The sequence below is a fragment of the Mus musculus genome, chromosome X, assembly GCF_000001635.26.
Source record: "Mus musculus strain C57BL/6J chromosome X, GRCm38.p6 C57BL/6J".
Taxonomy (NCBI): Eukaryota; Metazoa; Chordata; class Mammalia; order Rodentia; family Muridae; genus Mus; species Mus musculus.
This window is the reverse complement of record NC_000086.7, coordinates 111,965,309-111,984,058: the sequence shown is the minus strand read 5'-3', so window position 1 is coordinate 111,984,058 and position 18,750 is coordinate 111,965,309. Positions and strand designations below refer to the sequence as shown.

Below are 18,750 nucleotides of genomic sequence, written 5' to 3'. Positions count from 1 at the left end.
TTTCAAGTCTCTGAAGAAAGAAATCAAAGAAGATCTCAGAAAATGGAAAGATCTCCCATTCTCATGGATTGGCAGGATTAATATAGTAAAACTGGCTATCTTGGCGAAAGCAATCTGCAGATTCAATGCAATCCCCACCAAAATTCCAACTCAATTTTTCACTGAGTTGGAAAGGGCAATTTGCAAATTCATCTGAAATAACAAAAAACCTAGGATAGCAAAAACTATTCTCAACAATAAAAGAACAATTGGTGGAATCACCATGCCTGACCTCAAGCCGTACTACAGAGCAATTGTGATTAAAAAAACAAACACAAAACAAACAAGCTAAAAAACTGAATGGTACTGGTACAGCGACAGACAGATAGATCAATGGAATAGAATTGAAGACCTAAAAATTAACCCACACACCTATGGTCACTTGATCTTTGACAAAGGAGCTAAAACCATCCAGTGGAAAAAAAACAGCATTTTCAACAAATACTGTTGGCTCAACTGGCGGTTATCATGTAGAAGAATGTGAATTGATCCATTCTTATCTCCTTGTACAAAGAAAATTCTAAGTGGATCAAAGAACTCTACATAAAATCAGAGACACTGAAACTTATAGAGTAGAAAGTAGGGAAAAAGACTCGAAGATACGGGCACAGGGGGAAAATTCCTGAACAGAACAGCAATGGCTTGTGCTGTACAATGAAGAATTGACAAATGGGACCTCACAAAACTGCAAAGCTTCTATAAGGCAAAAGACACTGTCAATAAGACAAAACGGCCACAAAAAGATTGGGAAAGGATCTTTACCAATCCTAAATCTGATAGTGGACTAATATCCAATATATACAAAGAACTCAAGAAGCTGGACTCCAGAAAATCAAATAACCTCATTGAAAAATGGGGTAGAGACCTAAACAAAGAATTCTCACCCGAGGAATACCGAATGGCTGCGAAACACCTGAAAAAATGTTCAACATCCTTAATCATCAGGGGAATGCAAATCAAAGCAACCCTGAGATTCCACCTCACACCAGTCAGAATGGCTAAGATCAAAAATTCAGGTGACAGCAGATGCTGGCGAGGATGTGGAGAAAGAGGAACACTCCTCCATTGCTGGTGGGTTTGCAAGCTTGTACAACCACTCTGGACAATCTGTACAATCAGTCTGGCGTTTCCTCAGAAAATTGGACATAGTACTACCGGAGGATTCAGCAATACCTCTCCTGGGCATATACCCAGAAGATGTCCCAACTTGTAATAAGGACACGTGCTGAACTTTGTTCATAGCAGTCTTATTTATAATAGCCAGAAGCTGGAAAGAACCCAGATGTCCCTCAACAGAGGAATGGATACAGAAAATGTGGTACATTTACACGATGGAGTACTACTCAGGTATTAAAAACAATAAATTTATGAAATTATTAGGCAAATGGATGTATCTGGAAGATATCATCCTGAGTGAGGTAACCCAGTCACAAAAGAACTCACATGATATGGACTCAGAGATAAGTGGATGTTAGCCCAGAAATTTAGACTACAAATGATAGGAAAACCAAAGTGTGGATATTTCGTTCCTCCTTAGAACGGGGATTAAAATACCCATGGTGGGAGTGACAGAGGCAAAGTTTGGAGCTGAGATGGAAGGAAGGACCATCCAGAGACTGCCCCACCTTGGGATCCATCCCATAAACAGCCACCAAACCCAGACACTATTGCATATGCCAGCAAGATTTTGCTGACAGGACCCTGATATAGCTGTCTCTTGTGAGGGTATGGCAGAGCCTGGCAAATACAGAAGTGGATGCTGACAGTCATCTATTGGATGGATCACAGGGCCCCCAATTGAGAAGCTAGAGAAAGTACCTAACGAGCTAAAGGGGTCTGCAACCCTATAGGTGGAACTACAATATGAACTAACCAGTACCCCCTCTCCCAGAACTGTATCTCTAGTCGCATATGCAGCAGAGGATGGCTTATTTGGCCATCAGTGGGAGGAGATGCCCTTAATATTGAGAAGATCATATGCCCCAGTACAGGGGAATGCCAGAGCCTGGAAGCGGGAGTGGGTTGGTTGGGAAGTAGAGCAGAGGAAGTGTATAGGGGACTTTTGGGATAGTATTTGAAATCTAAATGAAGAAAATATCTAATAAAAATGAAATGTAAAAATCATAATAATACTAAAAGAGTCAATTTTCAATTCTCAGAAAAATGTACAGTAATTTTATATATTATTTACAATTTTTATGGATTACTACAATGAAAAACCTGAGAAAGTACAACAGAGATCTTATGTATTACTCTTATATTTCAGCTTGTCACATTACAATCAGTGGTACTATTACATATTGACAGCATTTCAGGTACAACATTATTATGCTATTGACAGCATTTCAGATACAACATTATTATGCTATTGACATCATTTCAGGTAGAACATTATTTTGCTATTCCTAATGCATACCCTCATTTCAGAAAGTGGAATAATTATACGTGGATACATCTAAACCAAAGAAGAATATGGATAGTTACCAAATTATATATATATATATATATATATATATATATATATATATATATATATACACATTTATGTTTATATATATACTATTTTATATATGCATATGTATTATGCATGTATAAAAGGTGGCAGTGGCAATGCCCATAGAAAAGTTGATATTGCTAAATTTAATTCCTCATGAAAATATTCTGAATTCACAGGAAAAACACAGTAAAATAGGAAATTTAATGCCATATTTAATCCCAACAAATTCCATAAATAAAATAAAATAAATAAAATAAAACTTTATCTCCATCTATAGAAAATTTGTAAATGACTCATTTGTAGTAGAACCAAAGAGAACTACTTATTACTAGGGAGTTAATTACTCATGTGGCAGTGAAAAATATGTGCTCAGAGCATTTGATCAAAAATTGAGACATTTAGGAACAATAGCAATAGCTAACAAAGAAATAAGAATAATCAAGTATTTTTCTTGACTCCTTATGAGTTAATAGATATTAGAAAACTGTTCAGTTGTTGAAATTTATATAACAAGTCAAACTGAGTTTAAAGTGAGAGAAAAATTACATGAAACAACAGGCATGGTTCTCAAATTAGGACTAATTCAATAAGGCTTAAAGAGGTATTAACTCAAATGTGTTAAAATGGAGTGAGCAAAAAATTCTGTGGGCAGAAAACAGTTTAATCAGATAAATTTAAGACGCTTAGGAAAACAAGTTATTTAAAACCTTTAATTTCTATGTTTTTATTCATCCTGAAGAATTTATTACAGAAAATATTTGCATTTATCGTGTATTATAAATCCAGGAGAATCATCAATTATAGTTACTCACTTTATGACAAGGAGCATTATATTCATGTTTTTCTTGTTTAAAAATAAAATCTATCTTAATACCTGAATTTGTCTATGGCATAGCATTGTGACAGGTCAGCAGTAGCAAAGTTTCACTGTGCATTTTTTTTCCCTCAGTGCCAATACTGTTCTTTTTCTGAATAGAAAGTACTACTTACAAAACTGATAGCAGACAGTGACTTGGAATTAACTTTTACTTCAGATACTTAAGTGCATAATGAATTTAATCCAAAGTACAAAGGAATATTTTTGGAGAAACATAGTGTTAAAGACATCTCAATGATTAATACTGTTTGACTCACAAGTAATATAAAGATGGCTCACATACATACATTGTTGACCAATTTCCAACACTTATTTAATTATGCAAGTAATGAAATTTCATCTAATGTTTATTTGGAAGTGATTATTTTACAATGTAATTTAATGCTAAAGTGACTATCAATTGTAAAGTCTAATCAAGTTCTGTAAATTTATTTCTAGTTACTAATGTACTTAATTAAACTCAGCTTTTGGAATAATATGAATACATCATAGAATCTGTGTGATAAAAATTTATAGTTAATCTATGTAATCACTGTATGATAGAAAATAATGTTAGCAAATTTGATGATAGATAAAACTAACTTTGAAGTGCAATTAAGTTAAATGTGATTATATTAAAATTTTAGAACTATTTTACTTATATCACAAAATAATAGAATCAAACATTTTAACATGACAATAAAATTATGAAATGTGTCATTCTATTTTTATATAAGTACTTATGAGAAACCTTAAATTATGATTCTTGCCTGATAGATTTTAGTCTATTTTCTGGAAATTTTCAGAAATATTTCATTGGCAGGTTGCTTTCTATGATTCTATCACTGTTTCCTACAGTGAGTGATTACAGTAGTTACCAAACATTTGTTAAATATATGAATTGAACTAAAGGAAGGAACTAACAAATTTACTTTTACTAATTTGATCAAAATGAAATTTTAAACTTTTGATGAATCCTCTCTGAAAATATGGACATAGTATTACCTGAGGACACCCCTGCCTGAGCATATACTCAGAAAATGCTCTAACATAATAAGGATACATGCTCCACTATGCTCATAGCAGCCCTATTCATAATAGCCAGAAACTGGAAGCAACCCAGATGTCCCTCAACTGAAGAATGGATACATAAAGTGTGGTTTATTTGCACAATGGAATACTATTCAGCTATTAAAAACAAGGACATCTTGAATTTTGCAGGCAAATAGATAGAACTAGAAAATATAATCCTGAGTGAGGTAACCCAGATTCAAAATGACAAGCAAGATATACTCACTGATAAGCAAATACAGGGTACTGAATACCTATGATATACCCCACACACTGTAAGAAGTTAAACAAGAAGGAAGGCCCAAGTAAGGATAAATTCTACTTAGAAGGGGGAACAAAATAATCATGGAAGCCAAGGAAGGGAGGGATCTGGGTGGGCGAGGGAATGGGGAGTGGAATAGGGGGGAAGATTAGTTAAGGGGAGGGGCAATGGGAAAGGATACCAGAGGGCCCAGGAGAATGAAAGGAAATATGCTCTAGAAAGTTCAAGAGACAGGGGAGGCTGAGATAGGTGAGACTCCTAGTACTCAATGGTGGTGACCTTATCTAAAATGTCCAACAGTGGGGATATGGAACCTGAAGAGACCAACTCCAGTAGTTAGACAAGGCCCCCAGTGGAGAGATGAGGATACCAACTCACCTACAGAACTTTCAACCCAAAATCTATCCCATCTTAAGAAAATCAGGAACAAAAAAAAAAGGAGCAGATAATGAAGGAAAGGCCATACAGTGACCAGAAAAATTTGGGATTTCTCCCAAGGGCAGACACCAAACCATGACATTATTACTGATGCTATGTTGTGCTTGTAGAGGTCAGTCTACCATTGCTATCCTCTGCAAGGCTCTACTAGCCGCTGACTGAAACAGATGCAGATACTCACAGCTAAGCTTTGGATTGAGGGTGGGGACCCCTATGGAAGAGTTAGGGAAAGGACTGAAGGAGCTGAAGGGGCTAAAGGGGATGGCAACCACATAAGAAGACCAACAGAGTCAACTATCCTGGACCTGTGGGAGCTTCCAGAGACTAAAACACCAACCAAAAAGTATGGGCTGGTCTGTGGACCCTGGCACATATGTAGCAGAGGGCTGCCTTTTCTGGACTCAGTGGAAGAGGATGTGGTTAATCCTGTAAAGACTTAGTGCCTCAGAGTGGGGGAATACCTGGGGGAGAAACCCCCTCTGAGGTGAAGTGGTGGAAGAGATGTGGTGAAGATCTCTGTGAGTGGGTGCAAAAGAGGGGGTAACATTTGGGATGAAACAATTAAATAATAAAGAAGGACATGAATTTTGCAAGCAAATAGAACTGGAAAATATCATCCAGCCGATAATGGTGGCACACGCCTTTAATCCTAGCACTTGGGAGGCAGAGGCAGAGGCAGAGGCAGAGGCAGAGGCAGAGGCAGAGGCAGAGGCAGAGGCAGAGGCAGAGGCAGAGGCAGGCAGATTTCTGAGTTTGAGACCAGCCTTGTCTACAGAGTGAGTTCCAGGACAGCCAGGGTTACACAGAGAAACCCTGTCTCGAAGAAAAAAAAAAAAAAAAAAGAAAATATCATCCTGAATTAGGTAACCCAGACCCAAAAGGACATGCATGGTTATATACAGAATACCCATGATACACCCCACAGACCAAATGAAGTTAAACAAGAAAGAAGAGCCAAGTGAGGATGTTTGAATCACACTTAGAAGAGAGAACCAAATAATCATAGGGGTAAGGAAAGGAAGGGAAGTAGGTGGGGAGGGGAATGGGGGGGACAGGATAAGGTGTGGAGAGAGTCAGAAGAGAGGCCCAGGAGAATGAATAGAAATCTGTAGTGGCTGAGTGGTTCTCTAGGAAGTGCCAGAGTCCTAGGATGGGGTAGGATCCCAGGAGTCAATGAGGGTGACCTTAGCCTAGATGCCTAACAGTGGGGATATGAAACCTGAGGAGGCCACCTTCTGTAGCCAGGCAGGACCCAAGTGGAGGGATAAGAACACCAACCCACTCACAAAACTTTCAACCAAAAATTTATCCTATCTACAACAAGAAATGTGGGAATGGGAAATGGAGCAGAGACTGAAGGAATGGCCAACCAATAACTCACCCAACTTGAAACCCGTAACACTGGCAAGCACCAATCGCTGACATTATTAATGACACTGTTATTCTTGTAGACAGGAGTCTAGCATAACTGCCCTCTGAGAGGCTCAAGCCAGCAGTGTAATGAATCAGATCCAGATACCCACAGTCAAACATTAGATGAAGGTTATGAACTCTTTTATTTTTATTGGGTATTTATTTCATTTACATTTCCAATGCTATCCCAAAAGTCCCCCACACGCTCCCCCACCCACTCCCCCACCCACCCACTCCCACTTCTTGGCTCTGGCTTTCCCCTGTACTGAGGCATATAAAGTTTGCACAATCAATGAGCCTCTCTTTCCACTGATGGCCAACTAGGCCATCTTCTGATTCATATGCAGCTAGAGACACGATCTTCGGAGGGGTACTGGTTAGTTCATATTGTTGTTCCACCTATAGGGTTGCAGATCCCTTTAGCTCCTTGGCTACTTTCTCTAGCTCCTCCATTGGGGGCCCTGTGTTCCATTCAATAGCTGACTGTGAGCATCCACTTCTGTGTTTGCTAGGCCCCGGCATAGTCTCACAAGAGACAGCTATATCTGGGTCCTTTCAGCAAAATCTTGCTAGTGTATGCAATGGTGTCAGCGTTTGGAAGCTGATTATGGGATGGATCCCCGGGTATGGCAGTCTCTAGATGGTCCATCCTTTCCTTTCATCTCAGCTCCAAACTTTGTCTCTAACCCCTTCCATGGGTGTTTTGTTCCCAATTCTAAGGGGCAAATTTGGGGTAAGGACTGAAAGCCCTGAAGGAGATGGGAATCCCACAGGAAGAAGACAATCAGAGTCAAATAACCTGAACCCCTGGGAGCTCTGAGCTTAAGCCACCAACCAAAGAACATACACAAGCTAGAACAAAGCCCTGGGCAAATATATAGCCGACTTGTAGTTCAGTCTACACAACTGCCTTGTCTGGCCCCAGTGGGAGAGGATGTGCCTCATCTGACAGAAACTTGATGCCCCAGAGTGGGTGGTATACACAAAGGGAGTACAACCGTCTCAGAGGTAAAGGAAATTGGAAATTGGCAGAACGGATTATGTGAGTGGGGACCCAGAGTGGAAGCAGTGTTTGGAATGTACATAGATAGATAGATAGATAGATAGATAGATAGATAGATAGATAGATAGATAGATAGACAGATCTAAAAACATGATTTCTATCTCTTCAGTTGTGAGCACAGGCTTTAAGGGCTGCTGAAATATCCAACAGTAGGGAGATAAAATCTGAAGAGAATACATCCAGAAATGAGACAGGGTACCATAGGAGGGATGGGGACACCAACCCACCTTCAAATTTTTTGACCCAAAATTGTTCTTGTCTAAAAGAAATGAAGGGACAAAAATGGAGCAGACTGAACAAATAGCAGAACAGTGACTGGCCCAAAATTGTGATCCATCCCATGGACAGGTACCCATCCCTGTTACTATTACTGATGCTATGTTGTGTCTAAAGACAGGAACCTAGCATGGCTGTCCTCTGAGAAACTATACCAGCAGCTGACTGAGACAGATGCAGATACTTATATCCAAGCATTGGACTGAGGTCAGGGACCCCTATTGAAGAGTTAAGGAAGGATTAAAGAATCTAAGGGGGAATGTAAATAAATAAAATAATTAATTAATCTAAAAGTGCCTTAATGTTTTGAGTAAAATTAGCATCACAAGAAAAAATGTAAACCATGAAAAGATTTTCACAGAAATTCTATCAAAATCAACACCTCAGATAAGAGTACAAGCAAGCAAGCCTCAGAAGTAGGAACTGGGACATGAGGTAAAGCCAAGAATGAATAACCAGAAGCAGTTGAAGACCCCATCACAGCAGGTATAGTAATGCGGTGTCCTAATGCTAGGAGAGAGAGGTTAATGCTAAGAGCTGAGCTCTAGGTTTGGTTGGAAGACAAGGGGCTTTCTGTGACCCTAAAGAAAGTAAGAATTTCAGGAAAGTGATAGAGATGAACGTGTCACAGGATTTTTCCTGTCCAATTACATTAGGGCAGTGGGAGGGCTGTGATTGGACAGGGAAAAGGGAGGCAGAGTGAAGAGTTGCAGAGAAAGGGAACATCTCAGAGTAGCAGGGAGAAAGGAAGATGGCAGCAACGTGAAGCAGTATGGCTATGACCAGTCACAGGATGTTATGATATCATAAAGGTTAGAATATTGGGATAATTTATCTAATCTAGGTGGGCAGCTTTTATCATTATCAATTGGTTCTGAAATGATTTTATTGACCTTATGTATTGAGAATTTATTGATATATAAATATGATTGGTTAACTATAAGCATTGAGTCTTATTTTTACCAGGTTACTGGGTATTGTGTTATCAAACCATGAGGAGGGCAGATATATTTGGATATTGGAATGTGGGATAGAGCCAGCAGGACTCCACCAGGACATAGTGTTGAGGCTGGTACTAGAGCAGGAATTTGGCCCGGTGAGGCTGGAGTGTTGGTGGGTTGAGAGAAGCAGGAGCAGAGAGAGTTAGCAGGTTCCTTTTTTAATATTTACTGCAACAAAAGTCTACTTGAATTCCAAACAAAATTCTATGAAAGCACAAGGAATCAGTATGAACATAAGACCCTAGGGAACTTCTACAAAAAGCAAAGGTCACTTTTTTAAAAATATTTTTATTAGGTATTTTCCTCATTTACATTTCCAATGCTATCCCAAAAGTCCCCCATACCCTCCCCCCTACTCCCTTACCCACCCACTACCACTTTTTGGCCCTGGTGTTCCCCTGTACTGGGGCATATAAAGTTTGCATGTCTAATGGGCCTCTCTTTCCAGTGATGGCCGACTAGGCCATCTTTTAAGGAAGAAATGTGGTAAAGATAGATCTTGTTGGTGTGTGTGTTGTATTCGTGAGTATGTAGGTTTTGGTGCTTGTGTATATGTTAACATATGGAGGTCAGTGGTCAAACTTGGTTTTCATTCCTCAGCAACAGTCTATTTTGCTTTGTTCATTCTCTTTTTTTCACATCATCTCTATCTTGAACTGGGGTTTACTAGCAGAGTTAAGCTATCTGCCCTGCAAGCTCAAGGAAATTGCAGAAATCTATCAGAAAAAAAATGTTACATTCTAAAACACTGGAACTTTTACTGAGTCTTAGAGCCAGAGGTAATAATTCACCTAGAAACCACTTAAAGCATAAGAATGCTATTCTACTATCAACTCTGCCTGTTTGTTTAACCTACTTTTAAGAAAACAATCTAATAATCAACATTCCTTGCCTTGGATTCTGCATGTAATTAGCTTTTACACATTATGCTAATATGTAGCTTTAATCTTAAATTGTGTATTGTGCCAAGACCATGACCTGGAACAAGGCATGTGTATCATTTGTGAAAGAAGTAAACACCAGTATTGAAAATAACGTAAAATAAATATCCTTCATATATTTTTACTTAAGTATTTGGATATTGGTTGATTAAAAAAACTATTTGAACTAATATTTGTGTTAATGTTACAAGATAAAAATCAATATACAAAATTATTTCTGTTTCTATACACCAGCAATGAACATTCTGAGTATTTATTTGAGTTCCAAAAACTATCCCATTTAATCTAGCTTTGGACATAAAATACTTAGAAGTAAGGATAATAAAGAAGTATATTAAGAATTATTTAACAAGTACTGCAAAAATCATTGAAAGAAATTATATAAGATCTACATGAATGGAAAAATCTGTCTTATTCAAATGGATTGGAAGAGTTAAGATGGAAACAAAACGTTATTAACTGATTAAGTGTACTTTAATTCATCTCATTTTATTAGAATACAGAGACTTTAAAAATTCATATGGAGCTACAAGAGATACAGACTAGTAAAGAGAAATCCATGAAAATGGAAAAAATTTGTTTAATTAATTCTTAAATTTATCATGGCATAGTGGAAAAAATTTTAATTCCAACACTCATAAGGATGAGGTGGGAGAATCGCTTATCATTTTCTTAGAAGTTAGTACCCAGAGATAGTGACAATTAGGCGTCTAATGCATAAGCAAGCTTAAGGCCCTGAAATAGGACATAAATATAAATACAAAGGTCAAAGTCAGCTGGAATTCAAAATATACAGAGTAGTAGTTAACTCCCACTAGGCCAGCTGAGAGTCATAAAAAACGATGTAAAGGACAATAGGTGATTGTATTCTATGGTAGCTAGATCAGACTAAAAGAAATTCAAGATTCCCAATATTGGGGACCATGTTTAGAAAGCCAGTACCCTTTCCTCTAATAAAATCTTTAGCTTCAGGGATACTTAAATCTCTATACACATTCCTGCATGTTATCTACCTATAACAATAATTATGAATAAAACATACATTTGAGCTTCCTAGAAATGCCTATTATTGGTCAAGTACAAAGGAAATAGCTCACATTAAAAAAAAAAAAAGTAGAAACATCATTCCTAACAAGATCAGGTTGTTTCTGATTGCTCTACATTTTCTGATTAGTATATTATTCCTTGCTTACTTGTTCTACTTAAATTCTTGACTGATTATTTCACTACTGTGTCTTCTTCAAATTCATCTCATAAGAATTGAGTGTGCTCTTGTGGGATCGTGAAAGGCAACCTGTTTTCTGGTCGAGCTAGATTTAAACCCCGAGACCCATCAGATTAATCTGCAAGGGATCAAAGGAAGTTTGCCACATTAGGCTCCTGACATGACGTACCAGCTCATAATTCTGTGGCCTTCAGTCATGCAGGCTGTCTGGACTCCACTCCCAGTTACCTGGAACTAGCCAGGCATGATCCTCCCCACTGTTACCTGGCAACAGCCAGGTAGATACAGCCCATTATAAAAGGAGCTGCTTGGCTCCTCCTTGCTATCTTAGTCTCTGGCTCCTGCCTCTTTTACTCTTGCCCTCTTGCTCTCTCCCCATTCCCTTCTCTCCTCTTTCCGTGTGGCCATGGCCAGCCTCTACTTCTCTACTCTTCTCCCTCTCTCTGCCTTTCTACAATAAATGACTTAAAACCATGGACTGCCTCTTCTCATCTGGACCCACCATGCTGGAGTAATGGTGCAAGTCTTCCTCTCAGGAAGGCGGCCTGCACTCCCAGCCACACAGCCCGCCGATCAAGGCGAAGGAAGACTCTCCTCCTGGTGGTAACCAGCTGGAGCTCTTTCTTTCCTCCTGCCCTTTTCCCCTTGGCCCTGGGCTAGAGCCTACCCGCAGGCCCCCTACTCTGTTCTTAGCTCTTCTGAGGCATATAGAGGCATCTGGGATATCAGAGAGCCCGAGAACCTGTCATCCTTGGCCTCTGTGCAGGCCCGGGGACCCCGAGGCAATTCCAGCAGTTCTGCAGGGACTCCAGACTGCACCTTCCACACTCCTAGATCTTGGTCCTGCAGCTTCTCAAACCCCAAAGATTGCCAGCCGGCCGCATCCTGCCTTTCCCAGAGGCCTGAGCCCTGGGCCAGATGTGGGGCCCCATTTTTAACCCACATACTGCTAGTGTTCAGACCAGAAGAAACTCGAGATATCCCCTTATCTTCTGGTATTGTGACTTGGATAAATTTTCTTTAACAATAAAGTAAACAAGGGGAAGGCCAGGGCCAGGAAGCAGGAGTGGGTGGGTTGGGAAGCAGGGGGAAAGGTATAAGGGATTTTTGAAGAGGAAACTACATTTGAAATGTAAATGAAGGAAATATCTAATAAAAATTAATGCATATTAAAAAACAAAAACAATAAAGTAAACCAAGTTGGATCCTCCTATGGCTAAGACTGTATCTCCTCTCTTCTCTTTCATGCTCCACTCTTCCTTTTCCTGCTCTGTATCTTCTCACTGCTCTTAAAAGTTCATTGCTAGTTTCTTTCTTTGAAACACCTGTTCCTATTGCCTCCTATTGTATGGACACATATTTTGCTCTTCTATAACCCATAACTTAATCTTTACTGCAAGAATATCTGCTGCATTTATTTCTTTGACTGAGAACATACGGACTGCTTACTTCAGTTGTTGCTTGAATGATATCAACTGAGAACCTTAAAAAAGCCAAACCTTGCCTTCTTTTACTATGAATTCTCTCTGAAACCCTTTTGTTTCTTTATTCATGTCTTGGAGGGACATTGTGTGCCCACCCCACAAACAAGTTATTTTGCAAGTGGCCTTAACTACTACATAGAGAAGTCCTACCATTTCTCGGAGCATATTTCTAGACTTTTATTCTCGGGTCTGTAGAATAGCTACTCTCCAGTTTAACCAGGAAAAAAATCTTTCATTATGAAATCTTGCCATCTTGCAGGTTATTGTAGGGTTAGGACTTCTCCCCAATAAAGGAATTGGATATGAATATCCTTCCCTATTGCTTGGATTCTCTAAAATCTCTACATGAACTCCAGACCCCTGAACAAAGAAAAAACTTATGGACCCTTAGGAGTATTGTCTCATGTCTCTGGGTCTTACCTGTTACTGGATGTCAAGACAGGGCTTTAGTAGCCACAACCTTAGTACTATCCAGAATTAGATTTGTATCACCCAATAAGGGGACACACCATTTAAGACAGAAACTTTCATGTCTAGATCTTATATTAGACAGAACCAATAGATGTCTGGGGTAACAGCACACACAGTGACTTAAAGCCTAGTCTCTATTAGATCACAGGAATGGAAACTGTGGGAACATTTGGAGGACTCCAGACTATACTCTAGAAGAAAGATCATATACAGGGGAATGTGTACCAAACCATGGTCAAAGTGTAGCCTGAGAGGCTTGAGGGATATCTGACCTCATGTACTACCTACTTTACTGATTCATTTCTCTTCCTTTTGTAGACAGGTCATTGGGCTTGTCCCTATTCCAACCATCATCTTCAGGCTGCATCCCAAAGAAGTGCAATAATTTTGATATAAACAGCCTCAAAAGGAGGCAGCATTTTCTTTTCCTGTATAGTATGGTACTAGTACCAGCTAACAATAAAGAAACATGACCTCTGGGTGGTAATCTAAACACCATTACATTCTACAACTAGATTTGTGTTGCAAAGAAAAAAAAGACAAAGAAAATGAGAAAAACGTTTTATGTCTAGATTTTCTTCTTAAAGGACAGCCCCAAATACGTTAAAAGCTACTAACTGGATACCCATTCATATAGTTTATTCCTGTGGGCAAGTTTGCCTTAACACTTACATACTTGTCATTAATTCAAATTCTGTGGGGAATGAAATTGAGTATAACTGAATCTTACCAAAAGATTATTAGACAATTCTAAAATTTAAAATATCAGCTGGTGGACCTTGAAACTAAGAGCTCCTTTTCTAATAACTTTAAATAATTGTCCTCTCCATTGTAATTGTTCATCTCTAAAAGCTTAATTTTAACTAACTGATTTCCTTTCTATTTTCTATTTTGTCTTTAACGCTGGCTATTGTATATGGGAAGTTATTGAGATAAATTGAGGCTCATATTGATGCTATCTCCCTTTGGAGAGAATTTAATTCTGGTTTTATTTATTAATACAGAGGCAGATCAGCTTAATACAATGAATGATAACACTGATTAAATGCTGAACTTTGATTTTGGTACCAGCTAGTTCTTTTATGATTTAGCTAGCATGTAGACCATTACTGTTCCCATCTAAAAGTTTGGCTACCCAATAAAATCCATTTTTTCACTTAGTTATATAAGACTAAATAAAACCCTGGACAAGTCAGAGGGTATTATCAAACAATTTGTTCATTGCCTCATTTACTTGGCCTTGTATTTGGAATGGATAATCTCATAAGTTAAAAGCAGCATCAAATATGGGTTCCTCTTAGTTTTCCTTATCTATATTTCAGACTATAAAGTCTACCCTGCTTTAACATAGTTCTAATGTCAGCACACAAGGGTTTTGCTCTTGTTTTCCTCTAGAAGTTCTAGTTTTTCTTGTTGGGTTCAATTTCTAGTAACTGCATCATGTAGCTGCACAACCACCTACAATCCTAGCTAAAACTGGATCTGATAATCCTGGCCTCTGTGAGTACTGGTGTTTATACATACAAAAACAAATGTATACACTATTAAAAATAAGTATTTTAAAAATAGAGAAATTAGTTGTCCCTTAGTTAGTCCTATATTTAATGATCTTTCTTTACTCTCATCTGAAGAAGAAACTTCATCTTGTCAAAAAAGTTTATAAAGATAAGGAGATAAATATAAGGATTATATTTATACCATAGAACAGAATTTGCCAAACATTAACTATAATGTAAATATGAGCTACAATTATTGAAAGTTCTCATTTGTAACAAACCTTTTAACTAACTTCTAAGAAACAAATAAATACATGTGGGAAAAATACCAGTGTTCATTAGGCTTTCTAGGATATTCAACCGCCCTACACACACACACACACACACACACACACACACACACACACACAGGATCTCACCAAATTATTGAAATTGCCTTTGAACTCCTGAGCTCACGTTCCTCTTGTCTTAGTCTGATAAATAGCTGGATCCATAAGAATAGATCATCATGTTGACTTCACAACTAAACATTTTTATAGCACTGAATATGTATGAACATTATGCTAACAGTCTTAACATAAATTAACATCGAACACAATTTGGACTTGGGAGGTTTAAAATTCAGTTAATATATCATATAAACTTTATAATTGGAATATTTTACTTAAATATCTCATTTTATTAAATGTTGAATGAAATAATTCTGTATTAGTTGTTTTTATTTTATGAGTCCTAGAATTGTTACATAGGTTCAAATTATTATAAAATTAAAATAATCTAACAAACCATAGTATACCAATTCACTGTCTATCTTTCACAAATTAATTTTTAATTAATTAATTTCGCTTTGCTTCCTTTTCATCTTTATTCAATATTAAACCCAATGTATGTGAATTATAAAAAGAGAATGGAACTATAAAATGAGAAGTTGACTTGTTTGATAGGTTACTGGAGAGATGGATGTATGAATGAAAGTTTATACAAATGAATGAGTACATGAATGAATAAATGAGTGACTCAAATATTCCTTAAAAGAGAGACCATATTTGAATAACTGGAGAAGCTATGATAGTAAATTCTAGGTGGAACAGGTATTATGATAAAACCTTAGCACTGAGTGAAATAAACATGAAACATTTAAGGAGAAATGAGTAAAACATTGTAAGAGGCACATGTATATACATATATTTGAACAGAAGTTATTTATAACAATTGGTGTTTAAATTATTGTAAAAAGAATAAAGGTTGAGCTAGTTATCCTTTAACATTTCATTTCTCTTAAGTTACCATACAAATGATCAATTATGTAAAAAAAAATAAAAGGAGGAGGGGGTCAAATATAAATAACTATATTATCTATTAGTAGATGACCCTTGAAAATAAAAAATATTTCATTTCATATTCATTTTTGGATAAAAATAAAGAATTATTTAGTATAATGCAAGATATAATAGGCAATTATATATTACATGGAGAGAGATTTATGATTGAATACTAGATTATCAAGTTTCTATGATTCTTACTAGAGAATACTGATCTTTGAAGGATTCAAGAAAGTTCAATTGTTATTTAGAACAATTCAGCAATGAGGGTAAATTCCGAACAATGGAAAAGGGATTTGAGGTGACAACTCAATGTGACTACTAAATTTTCTATCTAATTATAACAAAATATAGGCCTGTATCTCATGAGGGGTGGTTAAAAAAAAGATAGTTTTTTACAGGTGATAGTGAAGTACTGGGTATGGTAAGTAAATGCACAGGGATATATGAATGGAAAACAGTACAACAAAACTATGTCTTACCTGTTCAGAGAAATGTTTCAGTAATGTGATATGGTTAATGAGATGATTTTTCAGACTGGAAAATTCTGACATGCAATCAAATGGTGGCCTGTCAGGGAAGGGTAATAAAAAGATTCCATCAATCTGAGTTTTTTGAATACAGTATCTTTATTCCTTGGGAAATTGAAACTTATAATTTAAAATATAGGGAGTTTTAGATAAAAAGGTACAAAGAAATAAATTCTAGAACATCACAATAATATATGAAGCATGTTTAGAAATTTAAGTAAATACATATAAATGTGATATTGCTATGACCTCAAAAAAGAGAAAGATGGTACAAATACAGTGTTATAATCATTCCTGTATTTAAATTATTGAAATATATTGAGTAGGTTGTCTTTTAATATTTCATTTCTCTTAGCTTACTTACTATACAAATGAATGACAATATAATGAAAATGAAAGATGAAAGGGTCAAGAAAAAAATAACTATATTATCCTGAAGTAGCTGAACCTTGAAAATAAAAATGACTGCATTTGGTATTCATTTTTGAATACAAATGAAAACATAATTTAAGTTAATTAAGATACCATAGCTTAATAAAAAGTTTGGGTCTGCATATTTATATCTAACATAGCTTTTAACATTCTGCTATTAGGAGGCCTCCATGAGATGACAATATAAAAGAAAAAATACTTTTGAGGGCAAATATTCTCTACCTCACCTGAATAATAGGAATAATAAGGTGAGGTGTAATTCAGTGGTCGATTATTTCCTTTGCACATATAAGATCTTGTATTCAAAAGGCCTTCAATAACTATCTTTCAAAATGGACAATAATTTTAGGTTATCTCTGAAGTGCAAAACACAAGGCACTATAGTGCTGAATTTATATATCTTCTAACTAGTGAATTTAAGTGTTACCTTTATAAATCAACAAGAAAAATAAATTTATAATCCCCTCTAAATTTTTAGGATATTACAATGACTGGTGTTTGAACTAATACCATTTTTGAGACCTACTTCTAAAGACTGTAGCAGGGGCAAAGACTCAAATTATCTCTTTACTTAAAAGCTGTAATAAAGTTTATTTAAATGACTTAACTACAGATATAATTGAGCTTATAAATTTAAGCTGTAAAAGTATTTTGTGAGGATCTATAAGGTCCATTAACTGTAACTCTGTTCAGGATATGATAAATATGGTCAAAATTCTTGAACCATTTCATCTCATTTATTTTTAGAGCCCAGATTTTTGAACAAGTGAAAACAACTCTGTAATTTTTTTGTACATCTTAATTTTCACCATAAACATGGAAAATTTATATTTACATAAAAGTAAAATTTGGGGTAGTTGTGCTTAGATAAGTGGTCCTCAATTACTATATTGGCCCAAAATAAATTTTTATAATTTTTCCTACATCAAATCAGTGAAACTACTCACATTTTAAATGTCAAATAGAAATATAACATAATGGCATAAGTGTCATCTAATGAGTCTAAAGTTTCCAAATGATAGCATAATGAAAACAGCTTTTAAAAACTCAAAACGTCTTCAACAAATTTTAAACTATATCTTGTTACTAATAATGCATTATTAAAATGATGCACTATCTTATAGGTTTATGATGCTTATAAAATCAGTATTTCATACACTGTCATTTGATATCATTCAAATGATTTATTATTAGAGGCTATTCATTTCATAAAACGGATAAGGAACTATTCATGGGAAGAAGTCAGAGAACCAAATTTTATTCGTTGGTTCATAATCATGTCATAATTTAAACTCCTTAATTAAATTCAGTTCTCAAAAAAGTTTTGTTTCTAGTATAAAAATGATTAATGAGTTGTAAATCCTTGTTAAAGATGAAATAATTATCAGGTCTAATTCATTGAACTGATTTTAAAAGGCTGAGCCAGGTCAAAAGTAACATGGATCACATTTTAAAAAGATAATAATGAAAAAATACTTTCTAATTACATCATCCATGTTTTGTTTTAGAATCATAGACAGGAAAAACAATTTATAATAAATCATAGAAATTATTTCCACCAGGATTTGATAATTAAATTCCTCTACCTGACAATCTCACTAGATATTTGGAAAGCAAATACAATTCAATTGGTTTAACACTGTTTTGTTTGTTTGTTTGCTTGTTTGTTTTACAAAACCAATTTTGGCCTAGTAGGCTTGAAATCTGATAGACCAGGTTAGCCTCTGTCTCCCTAGTGCTGGAATTAAAGGCATGCATCACCATGCCAGGGCCAAGCCCTAGTCATTCATTATAAAATGTTATAATCTAAAAATAAGTCAGATAAGGTCTTGATAAAAATTCTAAGGCATATTTACTTTCTGAGAGAATAAATTATTTCATAATTTAAAGCAGAGAAGCTTTAAAATAGATAGATGTTTTATAATATGTTCAG

General features: G+C 36.3%; 1 protein-coding gene across 1 annotated transcript in view; it reads right to left on the bottom strand.

Annotated features, from left to right (window-relative positions):
- Tex16 (testis expressed gene 16) overlaps positions 1–18,750 on the bottom strand; it is a 230,561-nt gene that overhangs the window by 143,268 nt on the left and 68,543 nt on the right. Inside the window, exon 6 of the mRNA XM_017318644.1 lies at positions 16,338–16,425. Within this exon, the coding sequence (XP_017174133.1) occupies positions 16,338–16,425 (88 nt within the window). The remainder of the gene's footprint in view (positions 1–16,337; positions 16,426–18,750) is intronic.